The sequence below is a fragment of the Suricata suricatta genome, chromosome 14 (assembly GCF_006229205.1).
Source record: "Suricata suricatta isolate VVHF042 chromosome 14, meerkat_22Aug2017_6uvM2_HiC, whole genome shotgun sequence".
Taxonomy (NCBI): Eukaryota; Metazoa; Chordata; class Mammalia; order Carnivora; family Herpestidae; genus Suricata; species Suricata suricatta.
In genome coordinates, this window is record NC_043713.1 from 51328197 (window position 1) to 51347871 (window position 19675).

The 19675-nt window shown below is 34.3% G+C and overlaps 1 protein-coding gene across 1 annotated transcript in view; it reads left to right on the plus strand.

The window, feature by feature from the left end:
- SMCHD1 (structural maintenance of chromosomes flexible hinge domain containing 1) overlaps window positions 1-19675 on the plus strand; it is a 150052-nt gene that overhangs the window by 99369 nt on the left and 31008 nt on the right. The window contains exons 35-37 of the mRNA XM_029922155.1: window positions 13317-13404; window positions 14255-14386; window positions 15240-15392. Of these exons, the coding sequence (XP_029778015.1) occupies window positions 13317-13404; window positions 14255-14386; window positions 15240-15392 (373 nt within the window). The remainder of the gene's footprint in view (window positions 1-13316; window positions 13405-14254; window positions 14387-15239; window positions 15393-19675) is intronic.

A 19675-nucleotide genomic window follows, 5' to 3' on the forward strand; every position in this document is an offset into this window, starting at 1 on the left:
TTTCAGTAATGTGTGAGTGTTTCCATTTCTTCCAGTTTGTCCAGTTTGTTGGCATATTTTTCATAATAGTCTCTTACAATTGTATTTATGTGGTATTGGTTGTGACTTCTCTTGCATTCGTGATATCTATTTGGGTCCTCTTTTCTTTTTGATATGTCTGTCTAGTGGTTTATCTATTTTGTTTTATTCTTTTAAAAAAAAACAGCTCTTAGTTTCATTGATATGTTATGGGGTTTGTTTTTTTTTTTTTGATGCTATATTGTTTATTTCTGCTCTAATCTTTATTTCCCTTCTTATGCTGGCTTTGGGTTTTATTGTTCCTTTTCTAGCTCTTTACATGTAAGGTTAGGTTGTGTATTTGGGACCTTTCTTGCTTAATAAGATAGGCCTGAATTGCAATGCATTTTCCTATTAAGAACTGCCTTTCTATGTCCCAGACTATTTGGACTGTCATGTTCATTTTCATTGGCTTCCATGTATTTTTTAATTTCTACTTTAATTTCCTGGTTAACCCATTCATTTTTTAGTTCTTTAACCTCCATATTTTGGGGAGCTTTCTTTACAAATTTTTTTCTGTGGTTGATTTCAAGTATCATGGTATTGTGATCTGAAAATATGCATGGTATGATCTCCATCTTTTTGTACTTGTTGAGAGCTGTTTTGTGACCCAATATGTGATCTCTTTTGGAGAATGTTCCATGTGCACTTGATAAGAATGTGTTCTGAATGAAATGTTCTGAATATATCTGTTAAGTCCATCTGGTCCAATATGTCATTCAGAAGCATTGTTTCCTTGTTGATTTTCTGCCTACAAGTCCATCAGTGTAACTGGAATATTAAAGTTCCCTATAGTCATGATATTATATCTATACATTTATTTATGTTTGTGATTAATTATATATTTGGGTACTTTCATGTTGGGGACATAAACATTTACAAATGTTAGCTCTTCCTGATGGGTAGACCCCTTAATTATGATAGAGTGCTCTTCTTCATTTCTTACAGTTATAATCTGTTTTAAAATCTAGTTTGTCTGGGGCTCCTGGGTGGCTCATAGATGGTTCTCCATCCTCTCACTTTCAATCTTCTGGTATCCTCAGGCCTTAACTGAGTCTCTTATAGGCAGCATATAGATGGATCTTGTTTTTTTAATCCATTCTGATATCCTTTGTTTTTTGACTGGGACATGTAGACCATTTGCATTCAAAGTGATTATTGAAAGATATGGATTTAGTGCCATTGTATTATCTATAGGTTTCGTGTTTGTTGTGATGTCTCTCGTCCTTTGTAGTCTTTGCTGCTTTCCACTCACAGAGCTCCCCTATAGGGCTGGTTTTGTGGCCATATACTCGTTTAGTTTTTATCTGGGAAATCCTTTATCTCTCCTTTTCTGGATGACAGCCTTGCTGGATAAAGGATTCTTAGCTGCATATTTTCTTATTCAGCTGGCATGTCTAACATTTCCTGCCATTCCCTTCTGGCCTGCCAAGTTTCACTGGACAGGTCTGCAACTACCCTTATGTGTCTGCTTTTGTAGGTTAAGGCCCATTTGTCCCTAGCTGCTTTCAGAATTCTCTCTTTATCTTTGTATTTTGCCATTGTCACTATATATCATGGTGTTGACTTGTTTTTGTTGATTTTGAAGGGAGTTCTCTGTGTCTCTTGGACTTGGATGCCTGCTTCCGTACCTGGATTAGGGAAGTTCTCAGCTATAATCTGTTCAAGTAAACCTTGTGCCCCTTTCTCCAGGCTCCTCCTCTTCTGGAACTCCTATGATATGGATATTGTTTTGTCTCATGGAAACATTTAGCTCTCTGATTCTCTCCCTTGTGGTCTAATAATTTCCTTTCCCATCTTTTTTTCAGATTAATAATTTTATTTCCTATTTCACTTATTCTCTCCTGCTGCTCTGTCCTCCATGTCAGTGTATCTAGTTTATTTTGCATCTCATTTACAAAATTTTTTAATTCTTTGTGACTATTTCTTAGGTGTTTGATCTCTGCAACAATAGGTTCTCTGTTGTCTTCTATGCTTTTTTCAAGCCCAGCTATACATTTTTTATATCTGTTTTGAGCAAATTCTCTGGCTGTCATTTCTTCCTGCTTTTTCTTTTAGAGAAAATTCTTTCATTTCATCATTTTGGCTAAGTATCTGTCTTTCAAATGTTTTAATAGCTTGTTAAGTGTCCTACACCTGTGAATACTACTATATTAAAAAGGGGTAATACACTGTCCAGGGTCTAGCCTTCAGGAAGTGTTTTTGGTGTGTGTTGCATGCTATCTGTTGCATCTTGGCTGCTCTATCCCATTGGTCAGTCCTCTGCAAAGCTGTTCCTTGCTTGTAGTGATAGAGTGTTTGGACCTTCCACCAGGTGTGCTTGTTGAAGTAGCTCTAGAAAAAAAAGGAAAAGGGTTAGAGGGGAAAGTCTGATCCCATACAAAGAGAAAAGTGAAAAGGGAGACTTTGTGAGGAGAAATCTGATTGGCTTACTGAAGATCCCTTGTATGTAATGATGCCTTTCTTGCTTGCTAGTCTCCATATTCTCTTTTGTATTCTCTTTGTCTTTTATTTTATGTTTTTTTTTTAATTTATTATTGAAAGAGAGAGAAACAGAGCATGACTTGGGGCGGGGCAGAGACTGAGGTAGACACAGAATCTGAAGCAGGCTCCAGGCTCTGAGCTGTCAGCACAGAGCCCGATGCGGGGCTCGAACCCACGAACCATGACATCATGACCTGAGCTGAAGTCAAACGCTTAACTGACTGAGCACCCAGGCACCCCTCTCTTTGTCTTTTGAAAGTTTGATGATAATGTGTCTTGGTGTGTATATTTTTGAATTCCTTTTACTTGGAATCCCTTGAGCATCTTCAGTATATATATTTGTGGCTTTCATGAAACTTGGGAAATTTTTGGCCATTCTTCAAAATATCTTCTCTTCCTCTGATGAGAGAGAGGATACTTGGTAGTGTCCCAGTGGTCCTTTAGCTTCTGTTCACTTTTATTCAATCCTTTCTCCTCCTCAGACTCTAATATCCATTGTCTTCAACTTCACTAATTCTGCTCGAATCTGCCTGTAAGTGTTTACCTGTAGTGAAATTTTCATTTCATTATTGTTTTAGCTCCAGAATTTGTTTTAGGTTTCTGTTTAGGTTTTCTATTTCTTTATCAATATTTCTATTTTATTCATACATCATTTTCTGGATTTTCTCCACAGCTTCCTTCAGTTCTTTGAGTGTCTGTAAGACTGGTGTTTTTTAAGTCCTTGTCTAATATATTTGCCATCAGGTGTTTTTCAATAACATTTGTTTTGGGGTTTTTTTCCCCTTTGAATGATCCATACTTTCCTGACTCTTTGCCTTGTGGGGTTTTTTTTTTTTGTTTTTTTTTTTTTTTGGTTTGTTTGTTTTTGGTTAAAACTAGACATTTGGATCTAATACTGTGGTAGCTCTGGAATTCATATTCTTTGCTTCACCCAGGGTTTGCTGAGTTTTATTTTTGTTTATTTTTCCAGTTGTTATAGGCTGTTTGTCACAGATCGGCCTTAGGTGTAAACTTAAAAGTCTTGTGCTTTTTCTGATCCTTGCCCTGGGCATGTGTGGTCACTTTCTAATTTTCCCCATATGTGCAGTTGTTTATAAATGCCCTTTAATGCCTGATTCCCTAAAAGGGAAAAAGAAAATGAAGAGAAGGAAGGTGTGGGCCCTTTAAGTTCCTTACATTACTTAAACTGGAAAATGAGGGGCTTGCAAAGTGTGGGCCGATGCAGGAACAATGACTGCATTTTTGTCTGTTCCTCTGTGATCAGGGGCAACAATCGGAGCACAGATCCCCAGTATTTGGAGGGATAGAGTCATTTTTGCCCACCCTGGCTCCTATAAGCTATGTTTAGACTATTCCAAGGACATACATCTGCCTGCCATGGGGCTGGGAGGTGGGGAATGAGTAGCTACTTCTGTACTAAGAGCTGAAATTGATCAAAATTCACTGTAATATCCTATCTTAGTCTTTAGTAACCTTCAGAATTCCAGTTACATCAGACCAATTCTGCCAATACAGTTGTTGTCTGGAAAGGGAGACAGATTCCTGGTGCTTCCTACTCCCCTTGTCTTCTCAAAATCCCGGGAAGGATTTGGAAAAGGTTTACTTTTAAAATTCCTTAAACCATTATCAGTAGGGTCAAAATGATTATTATATTAATATGTTCAAGCTGTACTGGACCATTTCATTTTTTAAAATCTTTCATAGATACTCTTAATTTAAAAAAATACAAATAGATTGTTTTAATTGAGTCTTATTTTAGCATTCCAGGGTATCAAAAGGAAAATTTTAATTATTCTTTTAAAAATAGTCACACATCAAAAAACTACATAGATGTAGTAATTGCACAACAGTGTGATTATACTAAAATGCCAATGGATTGTACATTTAAAATGGTTGCTTTCATTTGAAATGAATTTTACCTCAATAAAAAGAAGTGTTAGCTATATAAGGGAATGGGCAAAATTGGGGGAAGGGTTTAAAAGGTACAAACTTCCAGTTATATAAAATAAAACATGAGGGTACAATCTATAGTTTGGGGGATGTAGTTAATATGTGGCACATTTATGGTAAGTGGTGGTAGCAAGATTCATTGTGGTGGTGAATACTTCCAAATATATACAAATGTTGGGTCTCTGTGTTGTATCTCTGAAAGTAATATAATACCATATATCAACTATATTTCAATAAAAAAATAAAACTAAAAAAATGTTAAGTCAGAAAGATTTTTAAAAATCATGTTCCCCAGAGCTCCTGGGTGGCTCAGTTGGTTGAGCGTCTGATTCTTGATTCAGCTCAGTTCATGACCCCAAGGTCGGTCATGGGGTCAAGCCCCATGTAGACTGTGCACTGAGCATGGAACTTGCTTGGGATTCTCTCTCTCTACTCCTCTGCCTCTGTGCCTCCCTCCCCCACTCAACATGCATGCACGTTCTCTAAATACATAGATATGTATGTACATACATAAAAAACATGTACTTTGTCAGTTATATATGTAATATAATAAAAGATATTTTCCATATATTGGGTATATTTGAATGAATGAAACTATTTGAATTCCTAATGTGTGTCTACTCACTGTGTTTGGAGTTCTACATATAATCTCAATTTTTTAACCTTTTAAAAACAAACCTTTTAAACACAAATTCATAAAGTTAAAAGATTGCTTTGTGATTTCTCCCAAAGTGAATTTGCATGCAGCTGTTACTGAAGTCAAGAAATAAAAGGTTGCCAGTACCCTGGAATTCCCACCTGTGCCCTGTTACCTGCTTCCTTCTTGCTATGTGCACGCGCACATGAAACTCTCACAAAACTCTGTCCTGACTTGGTTTTTTTTACATCTCCAAATTCTCCAGTTGTGCCCACTTTTTAACTTCTTATGTACTATCTTCTTTTGTATACAACTAATTTCACTCAGTATTGTAAGAATAATCTAAAACATGGCTTGTAGCTACGAGTTCATTCATTTTCATTGCTGTATAATTGCTGGATCCTAGATTATGTATATGTTTAACTTTACTAGCAGGCACCAAGCAGTTTTCCAGAGTGTTTATGCAATTTATACTCCCACCAGCGATGTATGAAAGTCTCCATTGCTCTACATTCTCGCTAGTATTTGGTTTTATCAGTCTTCCTGGTTTTAGTATTCTGGTGAATATGTATCAATATTGCATTTAGTTTTAATTTGTGTATGTCTTTTCATGGAGTGCTTATTTGCCTTTTGGATAACCTTTTGTGAAGTGCCCATCGTAGCTTACCAGTTTTTCTTTTGAGTTTTCTTTTTCATGTTAATTTGTAGCATTTCTTTATATATTCTGGATATATGCCTTTTGTTAGACATTTTTGCCCATTCCATGCCTTGCTTTTGTACTGTATGATATCTTGAACAGAAGTTCTAAAGTTTTATATATTCAAATTTGTTAGTCTTTTCCTTTATAGGTAGTCCTCTTTGTGTCCTTAAGAAGTCTTTCCTTATATTTAGATCATGAAGATATTCTGTATAATTGTGCTTGAGGGTTCCCAAGACCACCGTCAGGTTTGATGATTGAATAGGAGAACTCACAGGACTCTGTTAATATCATAGTCACAACTATGATATGTTACAGTGAAAGGATACAAAGCAAAATAAGGAAAGGGAAAAGATGCATGAGACAACATCCAAGGAGAACATACACAAATTTTGAAGAGTTCTTACCCAGTGAAGTCACATAGGACTTGCTTAATTAGCCCAGTAATAAGTTAGATAACACACACAAGATGTTGTCAACCAAAGTAATCTTATTAGAGCACCCAGAGTTTTTATTGGGGGCTGGTTACATAAGGGTCCTCTGCTTAGTACATCTAAAAATTCCAGATTCCCAGAAGGAAAGCAAGGGTATAGCTTAAACCATATTTGTAGAAACATGTTAAGCATTGTGAGCCATTTTTACCAGTTAATGGTGGGAACCTTTTTTTAACATTTATTTATTATTGAGAAATAGAGACAGAGCATGATCTGGAGAGGGGCAGAGAAAGGGGGAGACACAGAATCGGAAGGAGACTCCAGGCTTTGAGCTGTCAGCACAGAGCCTGACATGGGGCTCGACCCCACAAACCGCGAGATCATGACCTGAGCTGAAGTGGGACGCTTAACTGCCTGAGCCACCCAGACACCTCTGGTGGGAACTTTTCTGAAATATGAATTCACAAATGCTCTCTGAAGGGCTAAGCTTTTGAGAAGAGTTTTATGTCTACTTTTCTAATTCTTTTGTTTTGTTTGTTTTTAATTTATTTAAGTGTTCTCTACATCCAATGTGTGGCTTTAACTCATGATCCTGAGATTAAGAGTTGCTTGCTCTTCTGACCAAGCCAGCCAGGTGCCCCAACTTTGTCAGCTCTTTTTTATTACAATTTTGTACAATCATTCTTGGAATTAGTATTTTTAATGTATGGTATGAGGTATAAGTATGGGTCAAGTTTTGTTTTTATATATTATGAAACTATATAATAGTTGTGTCTGGGGACACCTAGGTGGCTCAGTTGGTTAAGTACTTGACTTGAGCTCAGGTCATGATCTTGTGGTCTATGAGTTCGAGCCCCGTGTCAGGCTCTAATCTGACAGCTCAGAGCCTAGCTAGAGCCTGCTTTGGATTCTGTGACTCCCTCTCTCTCCTCCTTCCCTCCTCATACTCTGTCTCTCTCTCATAAATAAATAAACCTTTAAAAAAAATAGTCATGTCTGTATTTTTTATTGAGATTACTGTTTTGCTGTGCCATCTTTATTTTAAATCATATGTCCATATTTGTGTGGATTTGACTCCCTATTTTGATTTCTTCACCTGTTTGTCTATATTTTACCATATCATACTTCATGATAAGTTTGATATCTGATAGAACAAGCCCTCTAACTTTGTTCTTTATGAATATCTTGACCGTTAATTTCCCAAGTAAATTTTAGAATCATTATCAAGTTCAAATACCAAATGAAATTTTAATAACAAAAGCTGTTGGGATTCTTTTTTTGTAAAATTTGGGAACATCTTGCAGTCTTATTCCTCCATTTTTTCTTTAATTTCTCTATATCATTTTGTAATATTTTGAATCAAAGTGTTCTACCTATTTCCTTAGAATAATTCCAAAATAAGTGGGTGGGTTTTTTTTAGTTTTTATTGAAATAGAAATAATATTGTATTAGTTTAAGGTATATAAGATGATGATTTAAGATCTATATCTCCATCCAAATGTTTTTCATGGTTGTTTGGTTAACATGCATTACCTTAAATAACTACAACGTGTTTTTCTTGTGGTGGAAACTTTTAAGGTTTACTATCTTAGCAACTTTCATATATGCAGTATTGTTAACTGTAGTCACCATATTGCACATTTCTGCACTGGGACTTACTTCTTTCAACTGAAACTTTGTATCTTTTGACCACCTCCACTCATTTCATCTATTTCCCAGCTCCTATCTCTGGCAACAAACAATCTGTTCTTTGTATCTACAGGTTTCAGTTTTTCAGATTCTACATATAAGTAAAATAATAGAGTATATGTATTTGTCTGACTTATTTCACTTAGCATAACATTTAGATAATTGATATTTTGGATGCTGTCCTTTAAAATTTTTTGTTTGTTGTTGGTTATAGAAATCCAGTTCACTTGTGTTTATTGACATTGTAGCAAGCATCTTTCCTAACTTACTTAATTTCCAATTTTGTTTATAGATTCTTTGGAATTTCAAAATATATGCACATTAATGTCTGTGAATAACAGTAGTTTTATTACTTTCCGGTCATTGTGCATTTTCTTTTTCTTGCCATATTTAACTGGCTTGGACTTAGAATAAAATGTTAAATAGACATGATGAGAGTGGTCATACTAATTCGTCCCCGGTCCCTAATTTCATTGGTTGGTAGGTATATTTATCAGACTGTTCATTTCTAATCATTAGTAAAAGAATTTCTGTTTATTATGGATTGACATTAGATGTCTTCATCTATTGAGGTAATATGTGATATTTTTTCTTTATTTTTTAATGTGCTGAATTTTACAGAACATTAGTTTTCTGAATGTTCATTCAGCCAGTCTTTTATTACTGTAGTAAACCCAGTGTTATCGTGATGCATAATCTCTTTTATGAATTGACGGTTTTCTTTTGCTAATATTTTGTTTGGAATTTTTTCATCTACATTAATGAGTCAAGGTTGCCTGCACTTTCTTACACGTTCTTATTAGGTTTGGTATCTAGGTCATGTATGCCTCACTATAGTAACTGGGAGAAGTAATTCCTAAGTCTTGGTTTATTTTCTGGAGCTTGTGTGAGTGTCATTATTTCTTCCTTAAATGTTTGGTAGATTTTATCAGTGAAGCCATCTGTGCCTGCAGTTTTGGGGAGGAAGGTTGTAGTATGGATTCATTTTCTTCAAATTCAACAGTTATATGAGTATTTGTATTTTGTTGTCATCTTTGGTCAGTTTTGGTAAATTGTAATTTTCAATTTTCAGTTTCTATGTAAATTCAAAAATGCATTCATAATTTAATTTTAATGGCTGTAGGATCTGTAGTGATCTCCCATTGTTCACATTTTATTTTTTGTTACTTGATTAATCTTACCAGGAGGTATAAATATTGTAGGTGTCTCTGTAGGTGTCTTTTGCCTTTTTAAAACTTTTTGGGATTGCTATTTAACATGTTTATTTTCGGCCTATGTATACATATATGTAAACACTTATTTTCAGCCTGTGTGTGTGTGTGTGTGTGTGTGTGTGTATGAATGTAAATACCTGTGTTTAAATATATATGTATATACATGTAGAGGTTTAAATTTTGCAAGCCTTTGTACATTGTATTTCATTATTATTTGGATCAAGGTATTTTCTAATTTCCATTGTGATTTCATCTTCTACCCATGGCTATTCTTTAGAAGTATGTTGTTTCTAAATTTTGGAATTTTCTTATTCTCTTTATCTTACTGGTTTCTGGCTTAACTCCACTGTGGTCAGAGAGGTTACCTTATATAATTTCATTTCTTTGAAACTAATTGATAATTATATTTGTAGTATGTGTATATGGTCAATTTTTATAAATATGTATACTAGAGAATAATATATACTGCATGTGAAGTACAGTGGTATGTTCATTAATTCAAAATTTGGTAATTCTTGTGTTTCATTTTTCTACTTTCAACTTTTTCTATATTTTTAATTTTTCTATATAGAGTAAAACCTTAGATTGGAAGTAACTTGTTTGGAAAGTGTTCCACAAGATGAGCAAACATTTCTAATAAGTTTTAACTTGATAAAAGAGTAATGTTTTGCAGTTCAAGTAGTACGTGATGCTGAATGTCACATGATCAAAACTAGCCAATGGTTTTTGAAATTTGCTTTGATTCACATTCACTTTGATACACAAGTGCTTTGGATTGCAAGCATGTTTCTGGACTGAATTGTGTTCACAAAGCAAGGTTTTACTGTATATATATTTTTTAATATTTCGTTTGAGAGAGAGCGGGGGAGGAACAGAGAGAAAGTGAATCCCAGGCAGGCTCCTTGCCATCATTGCACAGCCCACCTTGGTGCTTGATCTTGCAAACTGTGAGATCATGACGTGAGCAGAAATCAAGGTTGGTCACTTAACCACCTGTGTTCCCCAGGCACCCCTGTATATGTATATTTTTAAATTAGTGTTGCAAATCTCCCATTATGAGTGTGGAGTTATTTTCCCTCTTAGTTCTATTAGTGTTCACACATTTTATAAGGCTATATTAATATTTACATACAGTTTTACATTATTAAATTTTTTTGACAAAATTGAATTGGCTATCATCATGAAGTATTCATCTTTTTTCTCTAGTGATGTTTTTTGCTTAGAAGTCTTTGATAACAGTATACCAACTTTCCATGTGAGTGACCTGCAAAAGCCACCTCAGAGATCATGAGAGTATTTGCATAAATGCTTTTTTTTCATTACTTTTTTTATTTTTATATTTTAAGTGATCTTTTAGTAGATGGCATTATAGTTCTTTTTTAAACTATTCTTTTAAATGAAAGCTTAGATCTTATAAATAATAACCAAAAGCACTTACTTTTGTCTTTACCTGTTTACTTGATCCTCCTCTTTGTTCTTTTTTCTTTAGAATTTATTCCAGTTTTTTCTCATTAACTTGGTAGTTATACAATCTTACTTTTCTGTAAGTGGGTTTTTTAAAAAGAGATTTCAACATGCATAGTTCATAGTATATCTATGTGAGGACACTTTGCATTTTTTACCCTCTCCTTGGCCTGCATGGATCTTAGAACACTTAAACACCATTTCCCCTCAACTTAAATGCCTTCATTATTGTGTATGTTAAGCCTAGCAATACATTATTATTTTATATAGCTAGTGTTCATTTAGATTTACTAACTCATTTATTCTGTTAATCTTCCACCCAGGTGTTCCATCTGGGATCATTTTCCATCTTAGGAAGTTCCTTTAGTATTTCCTCTAGATTATATCTGCTGGTGTTGAATTATCTCATTTTCACCTGAAAATATATTTACTCCACCTTCACATTAGAGGAGTATTCTTCTTGGAAATGATATTCTAGATTGGAAGTTTCTTTCTTGGAGTACTTTCAAGCCAGCCTTTACTGTCTTGTTGTTTACATTGAGCAGTTAAGCTGTCAGCCTTATTTTTATCTTAAAAGGTAATCATTTCCATTCTTTGGTTGTTTTAAGTTTTGTTTTCAACAATTTTGCTATGACATACCTATTCATGGGTTTCTTTTTATTTATTCTACTTAGTTTTCATGGGCTTTGATTTTATGGTCTTAGTTCAGGTTTGAAAAATTGTCAGCCATTTCATCAAATATGACTTCTGCTCATTCTTTCCCTCTTCTTTTTCGGGCACATTAGTCCTTACATTCTCAGTCTTTCATCCTCTCCTCTATTTGCCACTCTTTTTTTGTCTCCCTTCTAGATATTTTCTTCTGAAATACCTTTAGTGTATCCAATTTGCTATTAAATCCATCTTTGAATAAGTAATTTCTGTTTCCTATTTTTAGTTTAGTTTAGTTTTTGTTTTTTAAGGTCCAGTTCTCTGTTGGAATTCCCAGTCTTGTCTTTTATTACCCTAAGAAGCAGTAATCAGAGTTTATTAAAGTCTGTCTCAAGTTCCTTTTGGTCTGTTTCAGTGGTCTCTTGTTTCTGTTGGTTTTCATTCTAATTTTCTTCTTTATGTATTTGGGGTTTTTTTTATTATTCACTATGTATTTTGTTTATGAATATATATGGAAATAATTTGAAGTCTCAGGTATCACTTTCTCCAGGTTGGGTTTACATTTGCTTCTGTTATCTGGGCCAGTAGCAGTATTTTATCATTTAAGTCCACATTCAGAGATTGGGATGATTCAAAGCTGAATTGTTTTTCCCTTGGAAACCTGTGTGTCTAGGTTTACCTCTATGACTAGGATGTGTTCCCAGGGTTAAAGCAGCCTTAAATGTGAAAGTCCCCTTCCAGGATTTCCATGCCATCTTTATAGCCTGTTATTTTTCACCTTTGTTTGTTATCTTTCAAACATCTTCAAGCAAATGTCTTTTAAACTATGTTTGCTTAAATATCCAGATATAGGGATCTAGAGAGTATAATGCTAAGTGAAATAAGTTAGAGAAAGACAAATGCCATATGATTTCACTCATATGTGGAATTTAAGAAACAAAACAAATGAAGAAAGTGGGGAAAGGGTCAAACCAAAAAAAGACCCTTAAATATAGAGAACAAACAGATAGTTACCAGAGGGGAGTTGGGTGGGGCGTATGGGTGCACTAGGTGAAGGGGTTTAAGAGTACACTTACTCTTAAACTACTACTGAGTGATGTGTAGAATTTTGAATCATATATTGTACACATGAAACTAATATAACACTGTATGTTAACTCTACTAGAATTAAAAAATAAGTTTAAAAAATTAAAATAAAAATAAAATAGGCTTGTCTTCATCAGGAAGTTTGCTTGCCATTTGGAAGCAGAAGTCTTGTTTCAGTCTTACTGTGACTTCCTTAGGAATTAATTCTCTTGGAGAAACATGACATAGATTATTTCCTCCAAAAAATTATTTTCTCCAAGCTTTCATATATATTGCAGTTCTGGATTTCAGTATAAATAATGTATTCAAAGCCGCTGTTCTTTTTTACTCCATGATCCAATATTTTGAGAATGTGAATGATGTGCAAAAGCCACCTTGGAGATCTAGAGTCTGTTGCACATATCTGGCAAGTTATACCATAGAATGTTATTCCTGCTTTTGCTTTCATTAGGTGTGATCAAAGCACACTAGTGTGTGTACCGTATTAAGTACTGAGCTCTTCATTGATAAGTCACAATGAATGCCTTGTATTACATGTAAATTTAAATATTTATAATGGTGCTTGAATGGAAAACAGTAACATAAAAAGATCAGGATATCCTATAATTTTGAAATATAAAACTGTGAGTTGGATATTTATTATGTAGAAACAAGGCAAAATTCACTTAACACTTAGCATTTTTGTTTACTACTTTGGCAACTTTATATTCCTGTTTTTTGAAGTGTTGCCATATCCAGAGCTCAGTTTCTAGGTATTTTGAAAAAGAATATCCATGTGAGAGGGACCTGGAGTAAAGCCCGATACAATGGGAAATATTTGTTGAATTAAAGCAAATATAGTAATATAATTGTTTCTGTATGCATTTTGTGGAAAGAACACAAAATGTTGATACTTTGAATTACTTCATCTTTTTATTTAAAAATTGTCAGTAATCTTCTCTTTCTTTCTAACTTAGGGATAAAGCAATTCCTAACAAAGTGGGGACATATTGTATCCAGTTTGGTTTTATGATGGATAAAGCAAATATTCTTAACAGTGAACAGGTTTGCTTATATACTGTGTACTTTTTATATATTATATTTTTTTATATACTATAGTTAGCTTTACATTTTCTTGGTTAGTGTAAGAATAAAATGGTTTTGTTTAAAAGTAAATTATTAGATGCAAAGTATAAATATTGCAATTGTCAGGAATATTTAAATAGGATATACTTAAATTACATTGGTTAATATGACCTGATGGAGAAGTTACTTTTTCCATTTCTCTTTATTTTGAAGACCTCCAGTAAGCATTTCAGAATATATTATGGAAGGTTGCTTCTGTCAACCATACTTGAAAATTTTCCAGTTAATAACACTTTAGGTACTAATAATTCTGAATAATGAAACTTAAGGTAATTTTGATATACATCATCTCCATTCAGTATGTTAGTGTACTAAAATTTTTTAAATCTCTATTTTTTTAATGTTTTTATTGTGAAAGAATCAAGTAGGGGAGGAGCAGAGAAAGAGGGAGAATCTCAAGCAGGCTCCATGGTGTCAGCACAGAGCCTATGCAGAGCTTAAACTCACAGAACCCTGAGATCATGACCTGAACCGAAATTAAGAGTCAGATGCTTAACTGACTGAGCCACCCAAGCACCCTAAAAATTATCTGTATTTTTAAATCCCTCTAAGTTTGTTCTTAGATGACTATTAACATTTAAAAATATATCTCTGAATTTATCTTTTCTGAATTTTAAAAAGTTGATTCGTTTTAGCAGACTAATGGAGATCTATTTTAGAAGGTAACCTTTCATTTTATTTAGTATATGCTAGCGTTATTTCTTGTCTTACTCTTAAATACTAAGCCATCAATATATTATTCATCACAATGCTGCTTTTGTTTTGTAAGATTATAGTTGATGTTCTACCTAATGAACCTGTGAAGTTAGTTCCTAAAATCCAGCCAGCTACACCAGCTGTTTCAAATGTTCGCTCAGTTTCCAGTAGGACCTTGGCCAAAGATTTACATCTTATAATTACGGTAATGTTTATTTATGTAAAAAATTGCGAAGAATAAGAAAAATTATTTCAAGTTTTAGTGTGCAGAATAGTTATTTTATAAAGTTAGATCTTAATTATTCAGTTTAAGATTATAGGAAAATTTGTGTGGGTGAATGAAATGTTTATAAATTCCTTTGTATTTGAATACAGATAATGTGTAGCATTTTACATAAAACATATCCAGATATACTAAGTAGAACTGACTCAAAAATGCAGAAATTTGCCTACCTTTCCTAATACATACCTTTCTTTCATATATGTGTGAAGTAAATTGATTCCTCAAGTGTCCATTTCACTAATAGGACAGAAGGAAATAATTATTTTTAAGAGATCTGCTCTGATGTTAATCATAATGAGCTCTTTAAAGCTTATTACCATGAGAGTAAGCAGCAGTAGAGCTGCTGAGAACATTAAAAAAAGCATGTAAAACACAGTAGCCGACTTCACCTTGATAGAAAATTTTGTTCGTGGTATACTTAACTCCCTTCAGAAAGTATTTTCTGTTGTAGACAAGTGAATCATTCTTCTCTTCCCTAGATCAATAGATGCATTAAAGTACACAACAAGGTGAAATTTTAAACTGAGGTTCCTTTTAATATAGAAAGTTACAAGCCATTCTATTAGATGGAAGCCTCTGGTTCTTTTACAGTTTCTCAGATTATTTTCTGCCTGTGGATCTCTTAATCTGAGACCTGAATTCTGTGTTTGGATTAAGACAGATCACAATAATTCAATATTTAGAGCTTATATTGCATTTCTGATACATTCATTTTCTTTTCTGGATTTAATCCCCTACTAGTTCTTCTAATTTATCTTTTATTGTTTACTTAAAGGATGACTACAACAATCAAACTGGAATTGATTTGGTTGGCACTGTAGTGGCTACGATTAAAGGTTCTAATGAGGAAGATACAGATACACCACTCTTTATTGGGAAAGTTAGAACACTGGAATTTCCCTTTGTGAAAGGTTCAGCTGAAATCACGGTAATTTTTACGTCTTCTGGTAGATAAGATTTCTGTATTTAATAGTATAAACCACAGTGTTAAATACCTGTTCTTCTGTGTATATACTATGAAGATGTTCTAAGTATAGTATTAAATTGAAAAGTCAGTGGAAATATTTTGTGATTTTTGCTGTAAGCTATGACAGATTGAACCCAGGATTAGTCTTAGAAGCAAGAACTTTTTTTCCCTGTGGATAACTCTTCTCTCTGATTGTAGGATTTTTAGCTTTGGTGATAATATATTCATGTTTCATTGAAAAGTTACCATTCTGTGGGTAGAAATAGAATATATCATAGCCCAGGTAAAATGTACACATATATTGGGGTGCCTAAGAGGCTCAGTTAGGCATCTGAATCTGGATTTTTGCTCAGGTCATGATCTCATGGTTGCTGAGATGGAGCCCAAGTCGGGCTCTGTGCTGATAGCATGGAGCCCGCTTGGGATTCTCTCTCTCTACCCCTCTGCTGCTTGTGTTCGCTCACGTGCTCTCTCTCTTTCTCAAAACTAAATATTAAAAAATGTATACATATCTAGAAAAATTGAAAAAACAGCTATTCTTTGTTTTCAAAGTGGAAATAATTTAATTGTATAAAAAATACACAGTGCAAAAACTTTAGAAACAATCACTATTTTATCACCTTTCAGAGATAATGATGATTAGCAATTCAATGACTTACCTTCCGGACTTTATGTGTATACACAAACACTGCAGAGATACCCCATATGTATATGATTTATGTACATGAGTGGGATGTAAAACTTCATTAATATAATAAAACTGCTTTTATAAAAATTTTATTTAACACATCTGTATTCATCAGTGAGTATAAACCTACATCATTGTATTATGATCATAATTTATATTATCAGTCCTAAGTGGAAATTTAGTTTCTTTCCAAAGCTTGTTATCAACAATGCTTTCATCAAGTTTCTTCTGTGTACATCCTTTTGCATATGTCTGATTATTTGTTTTAGAAATTGCTAGAAGTAGAATTGGTAGGTAGCTATTGCCAATTGTTGTTTAGTTAATATTCCCACCAGAAATAATGTGTATTTACCTTCATAATATTACCAACCCTAAGTATGAATGATTTTTGTAAGTTTCCTATTTAAAAAAAAAATACTTTGTACTAGTAAGGTTGAATATTTTTCTTGTTCTTGATGTTTTTAGGATTGTTTTTGATGCTTTTCTTTTTTGAAATATTCATCATTTTCTTAATTTTATATTACAGATAATCATGTTCTTTTGTATATAAGGATTGTTTCCTGATTTTGTTTTTTCGATTTTAGGTTTGTTTATACTGGAGTGGAGGAAGGATTATATTCATAGTTCCTGCCCTACTATTCTTATGCCATTAATCTTTGATTGTCTGGATTTTTTTTTGTTTTCACATTTTTTCAAATTCATTAAATTTCTTGGTATCATTTATTGAATAATTCTTCCTGTACCTATAGATTTGAAATGTCACCTTTCTTGTATTTATTTTTTTAATGTTTATTTTGAGAGAGAGAGCAAGCAGGGTTCAGTGGGGTGGCAGGGAGAAAGGGAGAAAGAGAATCTCGTGCAGGCTTCGCACTGTCAGTGCAGAGCCTGATGTGGGGCTGGATCCCATATGAGATCGTGACCTGAGCTGAAATCAAGATTTGGACACTTAACTGACTGAGCCACCCAGGTGCCCCTATTTTTATTTTTTGAGAGACAAGCTGAACATGTACACAGCATGGAGGGGCAAAGGTAGAGAGAGAGAATCTTATGTAAAGTCAGCTCTATGCTCAGTGTGGAGCCCGATATGCGGGGCTCAATTGCACGTCCCTGGGATTATGACCTGAGCTGAAAGCAAGAGTTGGATGCTCGACTGACAGACCCATCAAGGCGCCTCATCTTTCTACTATTTTTTTTTTATTATCATCAGTGTTCATCTTTTTATCGAATCCAGTGCCAATACTATATTGTGTTAATAACATTAGGCTTAAAATTGGAGAGCCTGCCAACTTGCACCTGGCCTACAGAAGATGTATTTTGTCAGTCTGTTGGTGACAGATCATTATCATTTCCATCTTAATTAGTTTCCAATATTTGAAGTTCTGGAGGTTTTACATAACGATCTGCATCTCTGGTTTATTTGGAGAATTCTAAAGATCTGGCAATACTGGGCCATGAATCTCTTAGTGGAGAAGGATTTTCCAGTGCCTTGTATTTATCTCTTGACATAGAGGGCAAGTGTTGTCTGTTACTTATATTCACACTTGTTCTTTTATATTTGTAATGGCAGAGAGTAAAAGTGAAATTTTCTTATACTTTAACAAAAATTAGGTATAATGAAAGCCACATGTTGAAATACATAGAAAACATGTTGAATGTGCAGAGTAGGTTTGTGTTGGAAGATTACACCTAGCTAGCCCACCTACCTTTGTCTTGTTTCGTTGACATCCCTTCCTCTTGTAGGCATTTGAAGTTGCTACCCTGGCTGTACACATTGTTGAGGTTAAGATGGTGATGTAAGCTATTCCCTTGCAGCTGCATATATAGAATCTAAGCTTCATGTCATTCATAAGAATTTCCACTAGAGGTTCCTAATACCCCACTGAATAAGCAGAAAACTCTCAAGGCCTTTCTTGGCTTCTGGCCCATCTGTTGATTTAGTTAGTGGGTCTAAAATAGGGGCTCTGGAATCTGATTTAACCAGCAGGTAATTCTCTCATCAATATGGATATTTAGGAAATACTGGCTCATAACACAACTAGTTATTTGTCAATATAGTAATAATATAATAGTTAAATGTTCCCACATTTGCTTGAAAAGGATGTGTATTGTTTTCTTTAATTCAAGTTATAATCTAAGCTTATTGTTCAAGTTGTTTTCAAATTCTCTTTTATTATTTGCATACATTATCTAGAAGTTTCCTTTTTTTAAGATTATCTTAAAACTTTTTTTTAACTTTTATTTATGGAACATCTGGGTGGCTCAGTCAGGTGTGACTTCAACTCAGATCATGATCTCACAGTTTGTGAGTTCGAGCCCCACATTAGGCTCTATGCTGACAGCTCAGAGCCTAGAACCTGCTTCAGATTCTGTGTCTGTCTGTCTGTCTCTCTCAAAAATAAACATCAAAAAAATTTAAAGTTTATTTTTTTATTTAGAGAGACAGAGCACAGCGCGGGGATGGGCAGAGAGAGAATCCCAAGTAGGCCCCACGCTATCAGCACAGAGCCTGACACAGGGCTTGAACATACAAACAATAAGATCATGACCCGAGCTGAAATCAGGAGTTGGACGCTTAACTGACTGAGCCACCCAGGTGACCTTGGAAATTTCTGAAAAGGTTTCTAAGTTTTATTCTGCTATGCATTTGTTCATTTCTCATATTCCAAATTTCCATTTGTGCTTGGATCCACTAATGGACTCTGTAGTTCTCTTCATTTCTGTTATTCTATGTATCCTTTTCTCTTGATAAGCTGTACATCAGAGGTTACAAACCATAAAACTTTGAAATAGGAGGGGCTGCCTCTTTTTTTTCTTTAATATTTATTTTTGAGAGAGAGAGAGAGAGAGAAAGAATGTGAGCAGGGTAGGGGCAGAGACAGCAGGAGACAGAGAATCCAAAGCAAGCTCCAGGCTCCAGGCTGACAGTAGAGAGCCCAATGCAGGGTTCAGATTTACAAACAGTGAGATCACAACCTGAGCTGAAGTCAGATGCTTAACAGGTTAGCCACCCATGTGCCCCAGGAAGGGCCTCCTTAAAGAAGACATAAAGGGAAAGATTTTATATTTAACTACATAAAATGTTAAAACTTTATATACCATAATCTTATCTTGAACAGAATTAAACGAATAGTGGCAACATATTAATAATTATTGATGCTGAATGGTAGGCATGTAGAGATCCATTAAAACTGTTTTTAATTAAATTGTGTAGAAATATTGCTGTGCACACATACCAGTATTGAGTTAAATATATTAAACATAATTCTAAATCTCCTGAAGAACTTCCTGCAAATCAACAAGAAAAAAGACAATCTAGTAGAAAAATAAATGACCAAAGAATATGAGCAGGCAGTTAATGGAAGAGAAAATATAAAGGAGCAATAAACAAGAAGCATAACCTTAATACTAATCAGGGAAATGCTAGTATAAACAGTAATGACTGGTTCTTTATAATCCATTTCATTGGGTGGAGGGAGAAACTTGATAATTAAGTGTTGGCCAGCCTCAGGGAAACTATTCATACACTCTAATGATGAAAGGATAAATTGATGGGCTT